The 25314-nt window shown below is 40.5% G+C and overlaps 1 protein-coding gene across 3 annotated transcripts in view; it reads right to left on the bottom strand.

The window, feature by feature from the left end:
• The window catches only part of ARL15 (ADP ribosylation factor like GTPase 15), a 491463-nt gene that overhangs the window by 314987 nt on the left and 151162 nt on the right, over positions 1-25314 (bottom strand). For all 3 annotated transcript variants that reach the window (XM_018065561.1, XM_013972780.2, XM_018065559.1), the window contains exon 2: positions 11460-11604. In XM_018065561.1, coding sequence (XP_017921050.1) covers positions 11460-11604 — 145 coding nt within the window. The remainder of the gene's footprint in view (positions 1-11459; positions 11605-25314) is intronic.

The following is a 25314-nucleotide window of genomic DNA, read 5'->3' as shown; positions in this document are numbered from 1 at the left end:
ACCAGTCCCCCTCAGATACCAAGAGACAACTGTATATCCTAATTTAGCTGTTATGACAATCCTTAAGTTAATGAATAACTACTGCTCCAGGAAGAAAATGAAGCCTAGAAGGGTTATAGACCTAGACAAAAGGGCTAGGTGCTGCATTTAAAACCTGAACTCAGGTCTCATCAGTCCACCAGAACTCCACCCTATAGCACCTCCTCCATATACCAACAAGCTGATGTATTTCATACTATTTTGTCCAGTTTTGAACCTAAAGATTGGTGGAGCTGACTGGAAAAATATACATATACTTAATGAGCCCACTGATTTATTTCCCCTCCTGTTTTCTAAATAATCCAACACAAGGAATCTCTTTTGATTTTTGTGTTCTCAGGTCTGTACTACATTGCCTTATTAATGAAATAAAACTAATAGTATGAGTTTAGAGAGTACTGTTTATTAGATATTATTAATAAAACTATGACCTTAGGAGGTGAGGGAAAATGTTCATCTGACTCAGTCATGCAGGGTGCTTGCTCTGTTGCTTCTTCAAAAAAACAAAAGCATTCCTCTGATGCTCTTTTCACAAGGAGGCAGTGAGTGAATGGGACAATACAGGGACCTAGAAGTCCTAGTTGACAGCTCTTAGACTCACCAGCCACTTTTTTCTATTGATTTTGAATTCCCCCTCTAACATTTAGATTCCACTATTTGTATTAAACAAGGAGGAGGGAATAACAGTAACAACTGAGTCAATCATCAATGGCCTCCAGTATTTGGCTGAAGGGCTCATGGGTAGGTCTCCTGACTCCATTCAAACAATTTGATGGCTGAAGCCTAAGTTACGTAGTCATTTTTTCCTGGCCTATTTAAGCTACATTAGTAAGACTGAAACCTCCCCTAAGATTTAACCCCACAAATTTTAATAAATATATGACTTAGTAACTCTTTGGGGAAATAATTGTTTGCATAGACTCAGTTTTTGTCTTTGAGTCCTTAAATCCAAAAAAGCCCGTGATAACAAGGGAGATGGATTCGAAAATTTTTATGCAGGGAAAGCATTACTGAGATCGTAACAAAATTAGGTTTGGGAGGGAGGTTAGTCTATTTTTACTCATTGTGTGGAACACGTAAGTATTTTACTTGGACTTACAGACCAACCTCCACCCTTCCCCCACCTCCCGTAACACATACACAAGTCTGCACAGTTGCACACAGATACTGTGTGTGCTTCTCAGATCCCTGGATCACTAAAGAACTGCTAAAGGAAAGACATTCCACAGATCTGGTAGCCTTGGCTTGAACCAAGGGCATGATTAATGGCCATTGTAGTTTTGTGATGTTTGGACAACGGTCTAGTGAAATTTTAAATATGATTTCAACATCATAAAAGGAAATTTAATCTATCAGCATTTATAAAACACAATCCTTTAGCAGATACAAAAGCTGACTTTCTAATTTATTTCCTAACATGTATGCACAAAATACTCAAGTTATTGAAATCTTCAAATTTTCATAAACATTCTGTATTTCTTTCAAATTATAATTATTTTCTATTTTAGCTGAATGACATAACACGTCACAAACTTTCAAATGCAGTAATATACAACCCTAGAAGAGATTTTTCAACCTTTTTCAATTCCAACTGTTCAATTTTCTCTTGATTGTTCTCTGTGTTACAACAATGTATTATCCTAAACCTATAGACTCCACTCCTCTGGTTTAAAAAAAAAAGTGAATACTGTGTAACCTACAGGTTAACATCCCCTTTTATCAACAAATTCTTTGTGCTGTTATACAGTCAAGGAATTCACTCTGGACAAAGTTCACTTTTGTTTCTAGACCAATGTGCAAGCTACTCAACTTTTTCCCCTATATCAGCAGGACCTGCTTTTTGCAGGATTTCTTGGTCCTTTGAGTTTTGACAATTTAAGTATCTTTTAAAAATTATGTCAAAGTAAAAGACTGCTGAAGTTAACAATCCAACACAGTTTGGATTCCCTTGACTTATGAAGAAAAGGCAGGGATTCTTGCCTTGCTGAATTAAATAGACATATCCTTCTTGTGATGTGTTTTCATTTTAAGAAACAAATTCTCAATTTATCTTTTCAACTGTTCCAAACTCTCCCAACAAATATTTCATTTTTAATTGGCTTGATAGAATCAAAACACTATAAAATAGAGAAATAATTTAATAGAATAAAATGTCACACATAGTTTGACCATACTAACAAAGCCTATTGTTATTTTTTACATTTTTTCCCATTTTCAATTTAAAAGCAGTTTTGCAAGGTTTAATTTTCAAAATGTAAATTTAATTTCCTTCTACAGAAGGCTGTATATGTTTCTCAATATGTGATAATTTCAATTGATGTACTACAATTTAATTAACAGATTCCTTTGATACAGAACATTTAAATTACTTTAAAGTTTCAGTTATACAAAATGTGGCAATCATTTGTTCATATAGTTTCTCTGAAATTACATGCTTACAGTAAATTCTCAGTTGACACTATTACTAGGCCAAGGGATGTAAATATTTTGGTAACCTTTAATTTACGTGAATAACTGCTTTCCAAAAAAAGAGGGGAGGCAACACCAATCACAATGTCAGCATTAATTCATGTGCATATGAAGGGAACCACAATCTTCACAGCATTGGGACAAAATGAAAAGTTTGGTGAATTTAGCTATAAAATTAACATTTTATTCCTTTTCTAGTAAAATTGACTTCTGATAAGGCTGTACCTTTCTGTTTCCCATTAATTCTTTTTATGAATATCTCTTTGTGAACCTAGCTTAATTTATTAATTAGATTCTCGGTACTATTTGAGAATGTGACTGAATTCTCTAAATGGGACAGTCATAAACTCCTGCCTATAACATCTTATACAAATATTTCTCAATAGCATTGCTTTCACTTATATTTCTCCTCTGAATTTTAGCTTTCCAGTCTTTCGAAATTTTCATATAGTTAGGTTCTCTTGCTCCTTCACTTGTACATTATTCTCCATAGGCCTCCTGTGACTGTTTTCCCATCTCCACATCGAATGTTCACACGGACGTGTGGCTTTCCGACCTCCACCACTGGGTTCTGTCATTTATTAGAAGACCTTTCTTCTACCTCCTCTGTTTTTTTTCAGTTACATACATATACAACAAAAGGAACTGGAAGCTGAGTTTGAGCACAGCAGCAACGTCTATCTGGACTGGGGTTCTCTGGGTCCACTGATAACTGAAATCATCCTGCTTAGTTCTCCTCTGCCTCCACCCCTCCTTCCTCTGTCACCACTAGTTTCTCTAACATCTTGCCCACCTTCATTAGTTACAATAAACACACAGACTCAACCAACAAGCATCTACCCCTTCTCTTCTATATCCTCACTTCACACCTCCTGCCCAAACTCTGCTCTCCCTTAATCATTACAAGGCCCTCCCACTGAATCCAGGGACCTCACCTTTGTTAAGAAAAGTCTTCTCTGGGCTCCAACGTTTTCTTACATGCCTTTCTGTCCTCTTTATACCAGCACACAGAGCTCTTTCTTCCCTTATCAGTGTTACCTAGGACAAGCTTTGTTTCCTTACGCTTTTACCTTTTTACCATCTGTTGTTGTTCAGCTGCTAAGTCATGTCCGACTCTTTGCGACCCTATGAACTGCAGCACACCAGGCTTCCCTGTCCTTCACTATCTTCTGGAGTTTGCTCAAACTCATATCCATTGAGCTGGTGATGCCATCCTGCCATCACATCCTGTCTCCCCCTTGTCCTCCTGCTTCAATCTTTTGCAACATCAGAGTCTTTTCCAATGAATCGGTTCTTCATATCAGGTGGCCAGTGTAATGGAGCTTCAACATCAGTCCTTCCAATGAATATTCAGGGTTGAATTCCTTTAGGATAGACTGGTTTGATCTCCTTGCTGTCCAAAGGACTCTCTAAAGTCTTCTTCAGCATCACAGTTCAAAAGCATCAATTCTTCAGTGCTCAGGCTTCTTTATGGTTCAACTCTCACATCTGTACATGACTACTGGAAAAACCTCAGCTTTGACTATATGGATCTTTGTCAGCAAAGTGATGTCTCTCTTTTAACATACTATCTATGTTTGTCATAGATTTTCTTCCAAGGAGCAAGCGGCCTTTATATTTCGTGGCTGCAGTAACCTTCCACAGTGATTCTGGGACTCCCCAAAAATAAAATCTGCCACTGTTTCCACTTTTCCCCCATCTATTTGCCATGAAATGATGGAACCAGATGCCATGAATTTAGTTTTTTGAATGTTGAGTTTTAAGCCAGTTTCTTCACTCTCCTCTTCCACCCTCATTAAACGGCTCTATAGTTCATCTTCACTTTCTGCCATTAGAGTGGTATCATCTCTCATCCCTTAATAATGTCCCACTTGAATTTGTGACATTTGTTTATATGTGGACCTTTGGATTTCCATACACTAACTTTCCATTCATGTATGGATGTGAGAGTTGGACTGTGAAGAAGGCTGAGCGCCGAAGAATTGATGCTTTTGAAGTGTGGTGTTGGAGAAGACTTTTGAGAGTCCCTTGGACCGCAAGGAGATCCAACCAGTCCATCCTAAAGGAGATCAGTCCTGGGATTTCTTTGGAAGGAATGATGCTAAAGCTGAAACTCCAGTACTCTGGCCACCTCATGCGAAGAGTTGACTCATTGGAAAAGACTTTGATGCTGGCAGAGATTGGGGGCAGGAGAAGAAGGGGACGACAGACGATGAGATGGCTGGATGGCATCACTGACTTGATGGACTTGAGTATGAGTGAACTCCGGGAGTTGGTGATGGACAGGGAGGCTTGGCGTGCTGCGATTCATGGGGTCGCAAAGAGTCGGACACGACTGAGCGACTGAACTGAGCTGAACTGAACTTTCAGGGAATTTGTTTATCTATCTGAATGAATTCAATATTTGGCTAACATTTGTCCATCATTCTGTCTGCTTCTAGTCTTAAAGACAACATTCTCCAAAACTAACGAACGAAGTTATCCTTCAAATTTTCACATCTCCAAAACTATCAACTCTAAATTCACATTAGCCATCTCTTGATTTATTGGTGTAAAATTGCAGATTTCATCAAGTTTTCTATATAGAAAACATAGCAAACATACAAAGTTCTACTTATCCCTTGCTAATCTGGAAGCCCTTTCTTTCTTTTTTCTTGCCTGGTGCACTGCGTAGAATCTCCACTACAATGCTGAACAGAAGTGGTGATAACAGACATTCATGTCTTATTCTTTATCTGACTGGGAATAAGTTTTGTATTTCATCATTAAGTATAACAACAGCTATAGATTTTTATAAATGGACTTTAAGAGTTGAGAAAATTCCTTTCTGTTGCAACTTTGGTGAGAGTTTCTTTTTTTTTCTTATCAGAAATCAATGTTTTTTGTTTGTATCTCTTGAGATGATCAGTATCAGCTAACTGATAATGTAAGTTAAATTTATTTATCTTTGAATGTGAAACCAGTCCTGTATTCCCGGGATAAATGTTACTTGGTCATGATATATTAAAGGATAATACCTATTAATATACTACTGTTAGATTTTATTTGCTAGATTTTTGTTTATATTTTTGGCATCTATGTTCATGAGGAATATGGTCTGTTACTTTTCTTGTATTATTGTTGTCTGGTTTTAACATTAAACTTGCTGGTTTATACAAGGAATTTGAAAGTTTTCCCTCTTCTTCAATTTTCTGAAAGATGTTATATAGCACTGGCATTAGTTCCTCTTTCAAATGTTCAAGAAAATTTACCAGTGAAACCAACTAGTTTTAAAAAAAAAAAATACAATTTCAATTTCTTTACTAACCACAGATCTGGGTGTTCTATTTATTCTTGAATGAATTTTGATGATTTATCTTTCAAGGAATTTGTCCATTTAAGTTGTCAAATTTCCTGGCATAAAGTTGCTCATAACATCCTTTTTTAAAAAGGGATATATACATATATTTTTTCTTTTGGACTGTGCTGGGTCTTCCTTGCTGCATGGGGGCGTTCTCTGGGTGCAGACAGTGGGGGTTACCCTTTGTTGCAGTGCACAGGCTTTAGGCACACAGGCTTTCAGTAGTTCTAGAGCGCTGGCTCAGTAGTTAGTTGTTTTGTGGCATGTGTAATCTTCTCGGACCAGGGATCAAACCTGTGTCTCCTGCACTGACAGGTGGATTCGTTACCACTGAGTTGCCAGGGAAGTCTCCTGTTCATAATATTCTATTATACTTCTAATATCTATAGAATCTACCTTGATGTAACCTCTCTCATTTCTGATGTTATAATTAGTGCCATCTTTTTTTTCCTCATCAGCTTGGCTAGAGTTATTATAAATTTTATTGATCTTCTCAAAGAACCAGCTGTTGATCTAATGAGTTTTCTCTATTGTTTTTCTATTCCACTGATTTTCACTTTGATCCTTATTATTTCCTTTCTGTTGCTTACTTTGGGTTTAGCCACTTCTTCTCATTCCTTAAGGTGGAGGCTGAGGTCACTGATCTAAGCGCCTTCTTTCCTGATTCAGGAGTTTAAAGCTATGAAAAGGCCCCACTGTCCAGGCTTAGAGACATCTCATTAATTTTGATACGTTGTATTTCCATTCTGTGTAAAATACTTTACAGTTTCTCTTTTGATTTCTTATTTGATCCATTAGATATATAGAAGTAGTTCAGTTTCCTAACTGGAGAAGGAAATGGCAACCCACTCCAGTGTTCTTGCCTGGAGAATCCCAGGGACAGGGGAGCCTGGTGGGCTGCCACCTATGGGGTCGCACAGAGTCGGACACATCTGAAGCGACTTAGCAGCAGCAGCAGTTTCCTAATATTTGGAGACTTTTCCAGAGACGATCTTGTTATTGGTTTCTAATTCAATTCCACTGTGATCTGACAACATATTTTAATCCTTTTTAATTTACTGAAACTTGTTTCATGCCCTCAAATATGGTCTTATTTGAGAAGACGATTCTCTGTTGCTCTTGGGTAGAGGGTTCTATAAATGTAAATCAGGTCACGGTTGCTGTTGTTCAAATCTATTACCTGTTGGCTGATTTTCTTCATACGTGTTCTATCAATAATTTAAAGTATTGAAATCTTTGTAATTGTGGGTTTTGTCAGTTTTTGCTATATGTATTTTGAAGCCATTATTACATATATAAATGTTTTAGCATCATTATGTCCTCTGATTCAGACCGCCTTCATCATTATGAAATGAACTTCTTTATCCCCAGAATTATTCTTTGCTCTAAAGTCTACCTTGTCTGATATAATACAGCCACACCAACTTTCTTTTGATCCCTAGTAGCATCGTATATCTTTTTCCATCTTCTTACATTTAACCTGCTTGGGTCTTGCTTTTAATCCAAGCATATCATTTTCAGTCTCTTCATTGAAGAATCTAAACCTTCTGCATTTAATTTGATGACTGATGGTCAGATTTGAATGTATCACCTTGCTGTCTGAATGTATCACCTCGCTTGTTTTCTATCTGTCCCATATATTCTTGTTTCTCTTTTTTCTGTCTTTTTTAAAACTATTTTTTGTAATTCTGTCTTATCTCATTTATTGCCTTACTAGCTCTCACATTTTGCTTGTTACTTTAGTGGTTGCTTTAGGCTTCATAATATACCTTTAATTTATTACAGCCTACCTTCAGTTCAGTTCAGTTCAGTTCAGTTCAGTTCAGTTGCTCAGTCATGTCCGACTCTTTGCAACCCCATGAATCGCAGCACACCAGGCCTCCCTGTCCATCACCAACTCCCGGAGTCCACTCAAACACATGTCCATCGAGTCGGTGATGCAATCCAACCATCTCATCCTCTGTAGTCCCCTTCTCCTCCTGCCTTCAAATGTTATTAAACTACTTCATATATAAGAACATAACAGTAGTATACTTCCCTTTTCCCCCTGTGACTTTTATGCTATTGTTCTCATACATTTTACATTTATATGTTATAAACCCCCCCAATATATTGCTGTTTTTATTTAGACAATTATCGTATAAAGAGATTTGAATAAGAACTAAATCTTATATAATTATCCAGTAATTACAATTTTTGTTACTTTGCTTTGTATAGATCCAGGTTTCCATCTGGAATTATCTTTCTTCTGCTTGAGGAGCTTCCTTTAGCATTTTCTTATAATGTTAGTCTTATAATGTAGGTCTGCTAGCAATAAATACTTTCACTACTTTTACATCTGAAAAAGTCTTTATTTTTACTTTCTTTTTGAGAGACATTGGATATAGGCTGATAGTTTCCCCCCACTTTCGTAGTTTAAAGACGCACTCCACGACCTTTTCCCTTGCATTGTTTCCAGTGAGAAATCTGATGTCACTCTTATCTTTGCTTCTGTATAATTTTTTTTCTCTGTTGTTAAGATTTCCTTTTTGTATTACTCAGCATTCTCCAAAGAAACAGAATCAACAGGATGTGTGTGTATACACACAGAAAAATGTTTATAGGAATTGACATAATATCATGGAGGCTGTCAAATCCAAAATCTGCAAGGTGGGTCAGCAGACTAGAAGGAAATAGTTGATGTTTAAGTCCCAAGGCCAGCACAGATTTCCTTCTTGCTCTGGGGAAGTCAGTCTTTTGATCTATTCAGGCCTTCAACTGATTAGATGAGCCAAACTGCATTATATAAAGAACTTTACTCAAAGTCTGCTGATTTATATATTAATCTCATTATATATATATATATATATATATATATATAAACAAACACACTCACAGAAATATCCAGAACAATGTTTGACTACATATCTGAGCACTGTGGCCCAGCCAAATTGACACATAAAATTAACTATCACAAACTATTACTGGCTTTAATAATTTCACTAAGACATGACTTGGTGTACTGTCTCTTGTGCTTGTGGTTCAATGAATGTCTTGGATTTGTTATTTATGTTCAAGACAGATAACATTTCATTCATCATTTCTTCAATTACTTTTTCTATCCCTTTCTCTACACCCTCACCTTGATACATTAAAATATTAGGTGTTACTCATATATTAGGTGAATTGAAGTTGTTCTATAGGTCACTCCCCTGGGAAAGGAGTAGGACAAGCCTGTATTGTCACCCTGCTTATTTAACTTATATGCAGAGTACATCATGCAAAATGCCAGGCTGGATGAATTACAAGCTGGAATCAAGACTGCCGAGAGAACTATCAGCAACTTCAGATATGCAGATGATACCGCTTTAATGACAGAAAGGGTGAAAGAGGAGAGTGAAAAAAGTGGCTTAAAATTCAACATTCAAAAAATGAAGATCATGGCATCTGATCCCGTCACTTCATGGCAAACAGAAGGGGAAAAAATGGAAACAGTGACAGATTTTATTTTCTTGGGCTCCAAAATCACTGCGAATGGTGACTGCAGCCATGAAATTAAAAGACGCTTGCTCCTTGGAAGGAAAGCTATGACAAACCTAGTCAACATATTAAAAAGCAAGAGACATCACTTTGCTGACAAAAGTCCCTATAGTCAAAGTTATGGTTTTTCTAGTAGTCATGTATGGATGTGAGAATTGGCCCATGAAGAAGGCTGAGTGCTGAAGAACTGATGCATTCAAACTGTGGTGCTGGAGAAGACTCATGAGGCGTCCCTTGGACTGCAATGTGATCAAACAAGTCAATCCTACAGGAAATCAACCTTGACTATTCACTGGAAGGACTGATGATAAACCTGAAGCTCCAACATTTTAGCCACCTAATGCAAACAGCTAACTCATTGACCTTGATGCTGGGAAAGATTAAGGGCAGAAGGAGAAGCGGGCAGCAGAAGATGAGATATATCCTATTTAATGTCTCCCTTTCTCCTTCCCACCAGTGCCTTACTTAATGGCTAAGAGTTAAATTCCTGAGCACAGTAACAATGGTTTGCCAAGATCTGGCCACTGCCTATCTCTTGTGACTCCTGACATTCTACAAACCATGCCTCGCAGCCACATGGAAATGTGGTTCCCAGGAAGTAGCATCCTGTTTCAGGCCTCTCTGCCTTTACACAGACTTCCCCTCTGGCCCCCAAATCTTCTTTCTTCTTCTACCTCACTCTCTTATTCTTACCTCTTGGACAAGCCATGCATCATCCTTTCCTCCCACCAGTCCAAGCAAAACTGATCATTCCTCCTCCTTTGTATATTTCTAGACACAAGCTTAACGTCTATGTGGCCAGTAGACTGACTCTCTGGAATGTTAACTAGAGTTAGCCCCAGTTTCTAACCCTGGATCTAGCACATGGTGCTTGCTTGCGCTTGTGTCAGCTGCTAAGTCATGTCTAACTCTTTTGTGACCACACAAACTGTAGCCTGCCAGGCCCCTCTTTCCATGGGATTTCCCGGGGAAGGAAACTGGAGTGGGTTGCCATTTCCTTCTCCAAGGTAGGTGCTCAAAGTAAGCTGTCTGCATGAAAAATCTTTTTAAGTTTTGCAGACAATGTCTCAGCCCACTCCTCCCACAGTACCTCTGTTTTTCATTTCCTTCAACTATTTTTCCATAATTTCCTTTAATTAACACCTGTCTTTCCTTTCATTTTCAGGTGAAAAAGAGGAAGTATTGGGGGAGTGACAAAAGCTCTTGATAGCACTTTGAGCTGGATAATTCTTTCTGGTGGGGGCCCATCATGTGTACTGTAGGATATTTAACAGTATCCTTGGCTTCTACACAAAAGAAGTCAGTCAAACCTTCCCCCAGTTATAAGAACCAAAATGTCTCCAGACATTACCAAATGTCCCCTCAGGAGCAAAATGTGCCCAGACTGAGAACCACTGCCTAGACTGACTTTTCTAGGCCACCTCAGTGAACATGGTAGGCCTGACTGATGGTCCCTGTACCTACCACCTTCCAAGGAAGAAGACTGAGATTATACTTGCACTGTGTAGGGAGTGTGTGACCAACACAAGTAGGTTACGGTGATGCCTCCAGGGAGAAGGGCACTCAGTGGGTCTGAGATGAACCCATCTGTCACAGTACTAGGAGTCTAGGCTGCAGAGTTATTTTCTATCAACATTCTCCTGGCTTGATTTATTCAGTGGCACTGAAATGACCAACTAGAGGGATGGAAGGTACAATTTGATGCTATTAAGTCCTAATCGCTCAGTCGTGTCTGACTCTTTGCGACCCCATGGACTGTAGCCTACCAGGCTTCTCTGTCCATGGGATTTTCCAGGCAATAGTACTGGAGTGGATTGCCATTTCCTTCTCCAGGGGATCTTCCCAACCCAGGGATCGAACCCGGGTCTCCCGCATTGTAGACAGACGCTTTACCGTCTGAACCACCAGGGAAGAACAATGCTATTAGAGCCTCCTTTAAATATAGTTTGAAAAATAAGAGTAACTGAAAATAAATAATACACTCACTGAACAATCTCAGTGAAATGAGGGGATCCCACCAAAGCATAGGAAGCAAAAGAGAGCATCTCAGTGAGGGGGAAGAAAAGGACGCGGACCCTGGTGCAGTACCCACCTGTTGTTGACACAACGCTGTCAGGGCTTTCGCTGCAGAGCTTGGACAGCAGACTGGTCTTGCCAGAGCCCGTGAGGCCTATGCAGACCAGGTCATACTCTGGGCGTGCAGGCGGTGGACCCTTGCAGCAGAGTGCTCTAAAACACTGCCAAGAGAGGGGAAATACGGCCCTTTGATAAGACTGTAGAGGCAAAGCACAGTCACATTTTAAATCACATATTGAGAAGTAACCAAATATCCTATTCATTCTAAGATGGAAAGGGGCCTTGACAGTCAGAGACCTGAGGATATCGCCTTGACTGAGCAATCAAAATTAATATCCCAGGAATGAGACCCACAAGGACTTGCAGACCCCCTCCTGCTGTGATGTGGGCACTGCGAGGGGCATCACGTCGTTGCACAATTTTTCCGTCAAAAACGCACCGCCAGCATCCAAGCACCAGGAGGTCGGACACCACCACTGTGAGGAGCATTCCGCAGGACAATTAGCCTGCTCGCCTCTAACATCTCAAAGAAAGGCTGAGGAACTGTTTCAGGTTAAAGAAGGCTAAAGAGACGTAATAATCACAATGCCTCCTGGACTGGATCCTGGATTAGGTGGAGGAGAAACACCATAAACCAACATTGTTGGGCAACAGATAGCGGCTGAATAGAGACTGAATATTAGAACCTACAATGATAGTACTGAATAAGGTTAAGTTTCCTGAATTTTATCATTAGACTATGGTTAGCAAATGAATATCACTGTCCTGAGAAAACAAATACTAAAATGTTTAGTGATGAAGGGTCTTGATATCTGCAGTTAACTGGCTAAGAATATTTCTAAATCTCTACCTCCATCACCACCTCCACACCTAGATGGTGAGGAATGTAATAAAGCAATCATGGTAAAATGTTACTGACAGAGGAACCTGAGTGGAGTCTAAAGGAAATTCCATGTACTAGTCTTACAATGCTTTAATATTATTTCAAAATAAAATTCTTTTAAAATCATTAAATCCAGTTCCCACATATATCACTGTAATCCTGACTTTTGAAACATTTTGTGCGTGCTTAGTCACTAACTCATGTCTGACTGTTTGTGACCCCATGGACTGTAGCCCGCCAGGCTCCTCTATCCATGGGATCCTCCAGGCAAGAATAGTGGAGTGGGCAGCCATTCCCTTCTCCAGGGGATCTTCCTAATCCAGGGATCAAACCTGGGTCTTCTGCATTGCAGGTGGATTCTTTACCATCTGAGCCACTAGGGAAGTCCAATATGGGGTGACTGGGCTTCATCAGGGCTATCATCTAAATGAGATGAGAAACTGGGGAAAAGTATGCTGAAAAAGCAAAGTGACAGCAAAGGTTCCCTTACTGGTCAATTTTGTTAAACAAAACAAAACAGTGACTTCTTAAATCTGGACAAAGAAAATCACATACCACCCCTGGAACTTCAACTAGCCTTCCTAAACCACCAAACAGAAGGAGTTCCACTTTTGGGAAAAGCAAATTAAATAAATAGCAACAAAAATCCTCTTCTGATGCAACGTAGAATTTTGCTTCAGATCAAATGACCTCAGGGTACTATGAACTAGTACTTGCTCTGCAATAGTTAAAAGACCAGGGGATTTGGGAGACTGGAAATCGTCCATGCAGTTTTTGGTCTTTCTACTTAATTGACATCTGCTTATTAGAGGCCACCTAATTTATAAAGTATTTAGGCCCTGAAAGATGCATGAGAGGAAGGAGCAGACAGGGAGATGAGACAGATGCAGATCTATTGACCTCTTGGTCCTTTGGAGATCATGAGAGAAAAGACCTATAAAAAGTCTGTGCTAATTCTTCTCATGCAGATGAAATATGAGGTCTAACGGGCTGTCATACTCTTACAAATCAAGCTCGACTATGTCTCACCCTCACTTCTCATAGTCAGGAAGTCCAATCTGTACAACCTGGCAACCTCTGAAATAGCTCTAAAATCTATCTGCTTCTCTCCAGCCCAGGTCATTGCTGCTTGAACAACATCAAAATCCTCCAACGAGTCCTAGTACATTAACCATTGCCCCCTCTATTCTCTTATGCGGCTGCCATTATGATCCTGGTGGTCTACAGGGCCCTCCATGATCTGCTTAACCCAAGCTTCCAGCCTCATCTCTGTAACTCTCCATCTTAATCCTCCACCTCCAGTAACACTGACCTTCTGGCATCGCACAGCATTCAACACATGCCACTCCCTTTTCCCCAACTTTTGGGTGGTGAACGCTTCATTGACTTTCAGATTCCGGTTAAAGAACCACTTCCTCAGCACTGCCTGCTCTGCTGCTAAGCGTATGTGAGCAATTTTGTGTCAAGCTCTCAGAGCACATTTGTTGTCAATTCATCACACAGACAGTTAGCTTCTTATCTATCACCAGACTGTGGGAACCATATCTGTCCATCTTCATCTCAGTATCCCCAGTGCTTAGTGGAGACCACAGCATAGAATCCACTTTCAATGAATCACTACTGAATGACACTTAAATATCATCTAAGAAAGGAGAAAAGAAAATGTAAAGGTTAACAGGAAGCTTGATCGATGCTCTCTGGGCACCTCATACTTCAAGAAATAGTGTTAACAATGAGAAATACTAGACTTTTTCATTTCTCTCCAATGCCAGAAGTTTAAGCCCAGTTCCCAAAAGAGTAATTTTGACGTGCAGGACCTACTTTCTTGGTATGACAGAACTTCTTTTTGTCCTAAATTCACTTTTCCTTGGCTTTGAAGAAGCTCTGCCTACTTCTGGTAAATTCTATGATCATCTAACTCGTGTTCTTCCTGGATTTATAAAACTCTAATCATATTTCTTCTCAGTCTTTTCAAGTCTGAGAAGACCTAATTATTTCAGTCTGCCTTCATATAGCAAACCCCTCCCACTCCTCCACAAGATTAGTGACCTTTCTCTGGCCTTACTTGAGCTTGATTTTGCCTTTCCTACAAGATTAATGACTAGGACTACAAAAAGTATCCTAGATGCCAGTACATCACATCCCATTTTCGTAGGAAGGTTGGCTGATAATGACAGACTTTCTGCAAACTTTTTCTTACCCATAAAAGAAAGAAGTCCCCTGGACTCATGATGCGAGTTTTCCTGAGAGACAGATATACGTATGTATGCATTCCCTCAAAGACTAGCCAGCAGCTGTGCACTAAGAAGAGCTCTGCCAAGTTCAGCTATGACAGATAACACCACTAGTCTCTCTTACTGGGTTGCTTTGATCTTTTTGGGAAAAGAGGGGAGAGACCACATTCCTGCTCTAAACACCCCCATTTGTGCTCAGCTCCTCTACTGAAATTCCCCTGAACTATCTCTTGAAAAGAAGACTGACCCACCTAAACTGGTCCAAATGGTCATCAATCTTAAATACAAGATGAAATTGCAGGTGACTGATAAAGTAGCCAATCTGATCACACGATGACAGCCTTGTCTGACTCAATGAAACTAGGCCATGCCATGTGGGGCCACCCAAGACGGACAGGTCATGGTGGAGAGTTCTGACACAACGTGGTCCACTGGAGAAGGGAATGGCAAACCACTTCAGTATTCTTGCCTTGAGAACCCCATGAACAGTATGAAAAGGCAAAAAGGTAGGACACTGAAAGATGAACTCCCCAGGTCGGTGGGTGCCCAATATGCTACTGGAGATCATGGAGAAATAACTCCAGAAAGAATGAAAGGATGGAGCCAAAGCAAAAACAACACCCAGTTGTGGATGTGACTGGTGATGGAAGCAAGGTCCGATGCTGTAAAGAGCAACATTGCATAGGAACCTGGAATGTTAGGTCCATGAATCAAGGCTTCCAATCAAATTGAAAGTAGTCAAACAGGAGATGGCAAGAGGGAACATTGACATTTTAGGAATCAGCAAACTAAAATGGACTAGAATGGGTGAATTTAATTTAGATGATCATTATATCTACTACTGTGGGCAAGAATCCCTTTGAAGAAATGGAGTAGCCATCATAGTCAACAAAAGAGTCCGAAATGCAGTACTTGGATGCAATCTCAAAAACGACGGAATGATATCTGTTTGTTTCCAAGGCAAATCATTCAATGTCACGGTAATCCAAGTCTATGCCCTGACCAGTAATGCTGAAGAAGCTGAAGTTGAACAGATCTATGAAGACCTACAAGACCTTCTAGAACTAACACCCCAAAAAGATGTCCTTTTCATTGTAGGGGACTGGAATGCAAAAGTAGGAAGTCAAGAAACACCTGGAAGAACAGGCAAATTTGGCCTTGGAGTACAGAATGAAGCACGGCAAAGGCTAATAGGGTTTTTCCAGGAGAATGCACTGGTCATAGCAAACACCCTCTTTCAACAACACAAGAGAAGACTCTACACATGGACATCACCAGATGGCCAACACTGAAATCAGATTGATTATATTCTTTGCGGCCAAAAATGGAGAAGCTCTATACAGTCAGCCAAACAAGACCGGGAGAGGACTGTGGCTCAGATCAGAAACTCCTTATTGCCAAATTCAGACTTAAATGGAAGAAAGTGGGGAAAACCACTAAACCATTCAGGTATGACCTAAATCAAATTCCTTATGATTATACAGTGAAAGTGAACAACAGATTAAAGGTACTAGATCTGATAGAGTGCCTGATGAACTATGGACAGAGGTTCGTGACACTGTACAGGAGGCAGGGATCAAGACCATCCCCAAGAAAAAGAAATGTAAAAAAGCAAATTGGTTGTCTGAGGAGGCCTTACAAATAGCTGTGAAAAGAAGAGAAGTGAAAAGCAAAGGAGAAAAGGAAGGATATTCCCATTTGAATGCAGAGTTCCAAAGAATAGCAAGGAGACATAAGAAAACCTTCCTCAGCCAGCAATACAAAGAAATAGAGGAAAACAATAGAATGGGGAAAGACTTGAGATTTCTAGAAAATTAGAGATCCTAAGGGAACATTTCATGCAAAGATGGACTCAATAAAGGACAGAAATGGTATGGATCTGACAGAAGCAGAAGATATTAAGAAGAGGTGGCAAGAATACACGGAACTATACAAAAAAGATCTTCATGACCCAGATAATCATGATGCTGTGATTACTCACCTAGAGCCAGACATCCTGGAAAGAAAAGTCAAGTGGGCCTTAGAAAGCATCACTATGAACAAAGCTAGTGGAGGTGATGGAATCCCAGCTGAACTATTTCAAATCCTGAAAGATGATGCTGTGAAAGTGTTGCACTCAATACGTCAGCAAATTTGGAAAACTCAGCAGTGCCCACAGGACTGGAAAAGGTCAGTTTTCATTCCAATCCCAAAGAAAGGCAATGCCAAAGAATGCTCAGACTACTGCACAGGTGTACTCATCTTACAAATTAGTAAAGTAATGCTCAAAATTCTCCAAGCCAGGCTTCAGCAATACGTGAACCATGAAATTCCAAATGTTCAAGCTGGTCTTAGAAAAGGTAGAGGAACCAGAGATCAAATTGCCAACATCCAACAGGATCACCAAAAAAGCTAGAGAGTTCCCGAAAAACATCTATTTCTGGTTTATTGACTATGCCAAAGCCTTTGACTGTGGGGATCACAATAAACTGTGGAAAATTCTGAGAGAGATGGGAATACCAGACCACCTGACCTGCCTCTTGAGAAACCTGTATGCAGGTCAGGAAGAAACAGTTAGAACTGGACATGGAACAACAGACTGGTTCCCAATAGGAAAAGGAGTACATCAAGGCTGTATACTGTCACCCTGCTTATTTAACTTACATGCAGAGTACATCATGAGAAACGCTGGGCTGGAGGAAGCACAAGGTGGAATCAAGACTGCCGGGAGAAATATCAATAAGCTCAGATAAGTATATGACACCACCCTTATGGCAAAAAGTGAAGAAGAACTACAGAGCCTCTTGATGAAAGTGAAAGAGGAGCGTAAAAAGTTGGCTTAAAGCTCAACATTCAGAAAACGAAGATCATGGCATCCGTTCCCATCACTTCATGGCAAATAGATGGGGAAACAGTGGATGACATTTTTTTTTCCTGGCTCCAAAATCACTGCAGATGGTGAATGCAGCCATGAAATTAAAAGACACTTACTCCTTGGGAGGAAAGTTTGACCAACCTAGATAGCATATTCAAAAGCAGAGACATTACTTTGCCAACAAAGGTCTGTCTAGTCAAGGCTATGGTTTTTCCAGTAGTCATGTACGGATGTGAGACTTGGAGTATAAAGAAAGCTGAGTACCGAAGAATTGATGCTTTTGAACTGTGGTGTTGGAGAAGACTCTTGAGAGTCCTTTGGACTGCAAGGAGATCCAACCAGTCCATTCTGAAGGAGATCAGTCCTGGGTGTTCACTGGAAGGACTGATGTTGAAGCAGAAACTCCAATACTTTGGCCACCTGATGCAAAGAGCTGACTCATTTGAAAAGACCCTGATGCTGGGAAAGATTGACGGTGGGAGGAAAAGGGGACAACAGAGGATAAGCTAGTTGGATGGCATCACTAACTCAATGCACATGAGTTTGGGTAGGCTCCAGGAGTTGGTGCTGGACAGGGAAGCCTGGCGTCTGCAGTTCATAGGGTCGCAAAGAGTAGGACACGACTGAGTAACTGAACTGAACTGATTGCCATATATTGCCCAGTTTCAATCATTCATATGCCAATATTACTCAACATATTTTGGAAAACGTTCCAGAATTTTATCTTCATGTTCTTTTTAAATTCCAGAGTGTAAAAACTTTGCAGCCAAACCCAGAAACATCTACATCATCTGCTCATTTATTCTAGGTCATCTAAGACGTGGGTAACATAAAAGGCAATTGAGGAGTGACATTCTACTCTACTCCTGTCTTTTATCTCGTCTCTCTGTCCTCCTATGATGCCATCTCCACCGCATGTTTTCAGCCCGGTAAGACTTATTTCCCCTCTTCCTCCAATCTCTTTCTTGAATTTCAGGCTCTGTATTTCAACTGTTCTGAAAGAATCCAAACTAAATCTGAATAAAACAACCCACCCCAAAAACACAGGCTATAGAGATATGACATTTTGGAACATAAAAAGCATAAAGGTTAAACTGACAATTATTATAAGACAGTATCTTTGAAATGAGTCACAGACTCTTCGGGTGTTTATTCGAAATAAATAAATCCAATGGTTGACAGGGATGGTGTCAGATGTGAAGCCAACAAAATAAGGTGCTTAAAACTATGTTACTTCAAATGGGGGAAGAATGTTCATGTTTTTTGAGTCAGTCCCTAAAATCTACAGTTTTCACTTGGTTTTCACTTTAATACTTAATGAAGCTTTGGATCTCGTAGTCAATTTACTTAAAATTACTCATTTTGGCCTCTAGACTATACTGTACCAAAGTTCATTGTGTCTGTCTCGTAAAGCAGCCCGTGCATTGTTAAGAGTAAGCCCCTTTCAGTGGTGTACAATGCTAAACACAAAGCTGTCGGCTGTCCTGACAGCACACAGAAAACTCAGGCTTCATTCCCAGGCCAGACACTGAGGCATTGTATGATTCTGTGCAGGCCCATAAACCTAGCCGGCTTCAGTCTCCCCATGATTAACCAGTAACGTTTTAATACCATCAGCCACTTCCTTTCTTTAGGTGGATGTTATGAGGCATTATTAGTTCAATGCATTATGCTACAAGATGGTAACATACAAGTAAGTAAGTGCATTTATTACTTTACCTTATCTCACTAAGGTATCTTAGATGATTGTCATGTCTCTTGGGTAAGGGCCTGGCAGTCCACCAAGCAGCCTAGTCTATGGTACTTCCCTTCCACCAGCCCACAGCTGCCTCCACATGCTCTTCCCAGTTCAACCAAAGACACTAACAGACACAAAGCTTAACCTGCTCTTGCAGCAGGGAATAGGGAACAGGGTGAGCCCGCATGCAGGATGCCAGCAGACAACCAAGGTCATGGTCTCTTGCTTTGACGGCTCAGTTCATAGGTCTGTTCACACAGGGTCTGTTACAACCTGCTCCTTCCCAAAAGAACCAAGTCTCTCTCTTATCATGTTCAGATCCAGGTTGTTTCCTGCCAGCTTAAGTTCACGAGCTTCTACCAACACTGTATGTGAGGAAACGGTGAGCCAATGTCTTGAGAGAGGGCCAAGACTGAATCACCAGTAGTAACTCTGTGTTGTAGACTCTGGACAAATTGTATACGCCTGAGCTGAAAGGCAGATTAGCCAAAAAGCCTAAGCCAAAATATTCAAGAATATTTTCTTGAAGGAGGATGATCACATACATGTATCAGGGGAAAAAAAAAATAAGCAAAAGATTAAATCGCATGGGTACAATGAGGAGTTGTATTTCAGCCTGGTGGTCTAGCACCAAGGCAGCAAGATTATCTTAAAATATCCCCATTTCTGCTGGAGACAGTACCAGACATTGGTAAACTCATGGAACAGCTGCTCAACAAACTGACGCTGTAAAGCACCAATGAAGCACTTACCATATATCACTCTTTCCTCTACATTTCTACCTTAATGATGCCAGCCATCCTCCAAATCACTCTCTAGTCCCGCAAACAGCCTGAGCACTTCGTGTTTCTATGCCACCCGGGTCCCGTGTACTCAGAAGAAAGGTTCTTCCTCTTCTCTATTTGACAAATTTCTGTTCAAAGTTCTGCTCAGATGACATCTCCTCCAGAATGTCTCCAATTCTATCAGAGAGAACTATTCCTTTCTTCCACTCCTTGGTCCTTTAACATACTTCCAGCACTGTGGTTAATATTACGCCACATATATTTTTTCCCCTGACTTCTACCAGAATTATTAGATAATAGATTTATGCACACTGACCCAATAATGCCTGGTCTGATTACTCGGTTAAAAAGTTTAATTTTACAGCCACCCACGGTGGCCAAGAACCAAAGCAGAGAGGCAGAGCTGTCATACAATTCACATTTCTAGACAGAGTCCTGCTCGAGGTCCTCCCCCTCTGGCACGGGCCCTGGCACTGCCAGTATCACTTAATCCCTAGCCTCTGGGGACATGGCATTTGTTTCAAGTGATGCTCTGTTTTTCATCTTGAATACATGACTTTATTCTGTACATGATTTCAATTTGATTGAGGCTCTGTAGAGTTCCTGGAAAATTTTCTTCTGTCAGTTTTGGGGCTTCCCATAGCCATAAAGTCACTGCCCAAGCACCATACTGTCTCCTCCTTATTTATCAATAAAACAGGTCTTGCCAAACAAAACCCAGAGGTTTCCTATGGTGGATGACTACATCTTTCCCTGGAGCCCTCAGATGGGGCCTAGCACTTTGCTCAATGAATATTTGCCAAATTAACAAAAAATTAGTTAATTGGTACCTAAAAGCAAGAGAAAAGTCACCCATAACTTGAAATGGATATATTTCTTAGGTGGTTTTGTTTCAAAACCAGAGAGACACCTATGCATTCTGACCTTCATCAACTCTCACAATGACAAAAAAGATTTTGAAAAGAAGTCAATTTCTAGAATGTTTTCTAACGCTAAATACGTTCACTGAAAAAAAATATTAAGTGTGTTAATATATAAAACTATAATTTTGAAATATTTCCCAAGTCTATAATAAAATATGGGTCCATCTTTTGAAAATACAACCAAATGTTTATAGAGCTTGAAAGAACTGCTTAAACTCTGAAAAAGACATGAGGAAGAATTGTGTCCTAATAACACAAAACCAAAACCAAAGGTGATCGGTACTATATTAAGCACAAGATATAAATGATCTGTGAGTGTTAATTCACTTACTCCTAAGAACAACCCAATGAGAAAAGTACTTTGCACTTCCCATTTTAAGATGGGGAAAGGGAGGCCCAAAGAAGTTAAATATGGTTGTTTAAGTGGAACCAGGATTTGAACTCTGGTAATCGTCTGGCTCCAGAGGAATTTTCTGAGTGATGAGAATGAAAAGCCTCTAATACCCGAGGGTGTGTCATACAGAGGCGAAATTAGGGACATTCTGTGAACAGGGCAATGTACAGATACGAAACTGTGCCAGATAGTTTGTAAGACACAAGAGTTGGGGCTCCAACCAGGGCCATTCGGCTCCAGAGCTCTTACTCATGTCCTCTTGGCCTTGGTACGGCCACGTCTGGAGTCAGGGATGCTGTCCTGAGGGAGTGAAGGGAGGCTTTAACAAGCCTGCCTGTGTAACTGGACAGATGCCTGGAAGAGGAAGGGGAAGATGTGCGTCTCAGTGATGCTTCCTTCCTTGCACTGTCCCATTCATGGCTGAAGTACCTTTTATTCCAGGCAGAAAACTGCATCCTTCTCCCAGGAGAGTTAAAGGAACTGGGTTCCTTCTGGCTGACTTAGGGAGCAGAGAAGGAGGGGGAGCTGGTTGGGGTGGAAGAAAAGAGGACGGTGGAGGGCTGCTAGCATCTTTTGCCTGCTGTTTGCTTCTTGCATTTAACTCTTTTCTTGTCCTATGGAAAGGTCAAAGCCTGTCTCTGACGAAAAGCCCATGCTAACGGCAGAGATTTCTGATTCTGAGCATGGTAAATAAGGTGGAAAAAACCTCTAAAGGAAGAGTCTTCAAATTTTCTCCTTTAAAATATATGTGCATGTAAATTATACTTTAATAAAGTAAATAAAACAAGCAAATACTATACAAAATAACACGTCAGGGAAGAGTATAGGAGAAAATACATGAACAAACTGGGCTGTTTGGAAATCCACGTCAAAGAGACAGCCTATATGAACATGCAAGCTCTTAGCTAACCCTTTCTTTCCATATGCAAGAAGAAAAATGAATTTGAAAAATGCTCTGATGTCTGGGATTATATAGTAGGTCTTGCAAAAGATGTGAGAATATAAATTCAAAATGGCACCCACAGCTACAGAAATAATCAGCAGGGTGACAGACTGCTGTGAAGAGGCCCTTGATCACCAGGCAGATCCCAGCAGACGACTCCTCTCCATGTTACAAGGGCAATCCACTTTTTGAGGTGAAAAATCCTGTGGCCCTTTAAGACTCTCGTGGGGGAAAAAACAATAAATTGTTTTTACATAAGATGGGTCAAACCTTTCGGCCATGCAGGCTGCTCTGAGCTCACAGATGAAGGCTTTGGCCCGGAATTGTCTCAGGGCTGAGGCTTCTGTCCAATACATCACACTGCCTCAGGACACTAAGTCTGTCTTTGCCTTCCCCTTTGTATTTCTCAATCCACATTCCTTTTTGGGGTGAAATACTCCATTATTTCTGCTTTGTTCTGGGCTGTCTCCTGTCTCTGTCCCTATTAACTCGTGGCAACAAAAGAAACAAACAGAAGCAGGGGATTTCATGCTTAGCAGCTACAGACATTGGCCTCACGGCTTTGCAGAGGGGCAGACATTTGAGACTTTGAATGGAAGAGAGTGCCGCAGCGTTGAACCAGACCAGGGGCCCACGTGGCTCCCAGTCTGCGCATCAGTCATCCTGATAGTGGTATTCACAAGTCCTAGTACACGTATTTCCAGATAAGCCACAAGTCGAGTTTTAAAAGTTAAGGCGTGTATCCGATAATTAGACTAAAGGAACTCTAATTCAAGATTCTCCTATATTCCAACAATCCATAATTTTAGGTCTTCTCATGTAAGAAACAGATTAGGGGGATATTTTTCTATAAATAAAAATGAAGAAACTCAAAGAGGAAGCTAAGTAGAAAATAAACATCTTTCTTGTTTTTAAGATGTAGTTTTTCTTTTACAATGGCTGGACAGAGTATCTAATTTTTCTAATGACAGAATTATTCAATAAAACTAGCAGTAAATTCCCCAGGTTTGACTGTATGTAATGATACAAGCTTAATGCATATTCATAAATGTATACAAATCAGGGCTTCACCTGGGTCATTTTCAGACAATTTATTATGTTTTCCCCTAAAAAGCAAAGGGATACAAATTTAGTTGAACATGAAAGAGACAGTCACATTTTGTTTTGAACCTCTTTTTTGGTCACTTTCTAAACAGTTTTTCTAAATGAAAAGCAGGGCATAAAAATACAATCACTACCAAAAACATGTTTACTATTCCTTAGCAATGGCATTTTTCTATACTCTGTACACTTAGGAAAAATCAGGGGACGCAAATATTTTAAAAGAGCTAGAATCCCTAGGTAGATCTTCAAGTGAGTTTACAGGTCATCTAAAAATCTCCTAGGAAAAATCCCAACAAAGCAGATTCTCTCTGCTCTTCATGCTTTTGGAACTGGAGATGGGAAGCCTTGGAATAGTCAACAGGAAAACAAATCAAACTAAAGTTGTTTTATTTGTAGACCTGAACAGTGGAAATCCTATTTCATATTTTGGAACCATACAGCATTCCTTCACTCAACAACCTTTAGGCTCCAAGAAGATGGAGCTCAGCCCCACAGAGCTCTCAGTCACCAATTCCTCTAAATCTGCCCAATTTGGTCTCTACCATCTCCCTGTTCCTTTCCAGCCCTAAAGCCACTATCAAGATGTCACCATTATCTCCTGGAAAACACACTGTCTCTTCCATAATTGGTGTCCTTACTTCAGGTCTTATCCAACTCTGTCTGCTGCTGCTGCTGCTAAGTCGCATCAGTCATGTCCAACTCTGTGCAACCCCATAGATGGCAGCCCACCAGGCTCCTCAGTCCCCGGGATTCTCCAGGCAAGAATACTGGAGTGGGTTGCCATTTCCTTCTCCAGTGCATGAAAGTGAAAAGTGAAAATGAAGTTGCTCAGTCGTGTCCGACTCTCCCCAACCCCGTGGACTGTAGCCTACCAGGCTCCTCCACCCGTGGGATTTTCCAGGCGAGAGTACTGGAGTGGGTTGCCATTGCCTTCTCCCCAACTCTGTCTACAAAATGCTAATAATGATCTTCCTAAAGCACATCAATCATTCCCATGATGTAAAATCTTTCCATGGTTACCATGCTGTTGCTGTTCAGTTGCTAACTCGTGGCCAACTCTTTACAACCCCGTGGACTGCAGCACACCAGGTTTCCCCGTCCTTCACTAACTCCTAGAGTTTGGTCAAACTCATGTTCAGTGAGTCAGTAAAGTCATCTAACCATCTCCATCCTCTGTCACCCCCTTCTCCTCTGGCCCCAATCTTTCCCACCATCAGGGACTTTTCCAGTGAGTCAGCTCTTCACATCAGGTGGCCAAAGTATTGGAGCTTCAGTATCAGTCCTTCTAATGAATATTCAGGGTTGATTTCCTTTAGGATTGACTGGTTTGTTCTCCATGCAGTCCGAAGGACTCACAAGAGTCTTCTCCAGCACTACCAATAGCTGTCAGGAAAATGACCAAACTCCTTCTCTAAGCAGATAGGCTCTCTATGATCTGGATTTGCTTTCTTTCTGGCCTTGAATGGTTGTTAGAGGGATGACATGACATAATGTCCATAATGTTTATAAAGTATCCAAACCAGGGTTCAACATAGTCCTCGTGTCAACCACACAGACTTATTTGCAGTTCCTGACCCAGCCTCCTTCATGCTCCAGGTCAAAGGAGGCGACCCTCTGCCTATACATCATTTTCCATTATCTCCATCTAGCTGGCACATGGCTATCCTTTAAAATTCAGCTACATGATCATTTTTTCCAGGAAGACTTCTACAACCCTTAATCTGATTGAGATGACATTCTTTAAACTCCCTTAGCACCTTTTCTGTTCCACTGTCCTAATATTCACTGTTCTATAGAATAAAGGTGATCTTTAGTCACTGTTCCCTCACTGGGCTTGGAGTACTTAAATGCAGGTTCCACTTCTCATTCAGTTTTGGACCCTAAGTGTCTGGTACAGCATTTATCACGAGGTAGAATACGCTCCTCAGTAATTCACCACATGGCTTGATTAAGTGCATGGTTAGACAAGCCTGACATCCAAACCTATTACAATCTGAATGTTACTTCACCAAT

The sequence above is a fragment of the Capra hircus genome, chromosome 20 (genome assembly GCF_001704415.2).
Source record: "Capra hircus breed San Clemente chromosome 20, ASM170441v1, whole genome shotgun sequence".
Taxonomy (NCBI): Eukaryota; Metazoa; Chordata; class Mammalia; order Artiodactyla; family Bovidae; genus Capra; species Capra hircus.
Note: the sequence above shows the minus strand (reverse complement) of the source record. Positions and strands in the feature narration are given on the sequence as shown.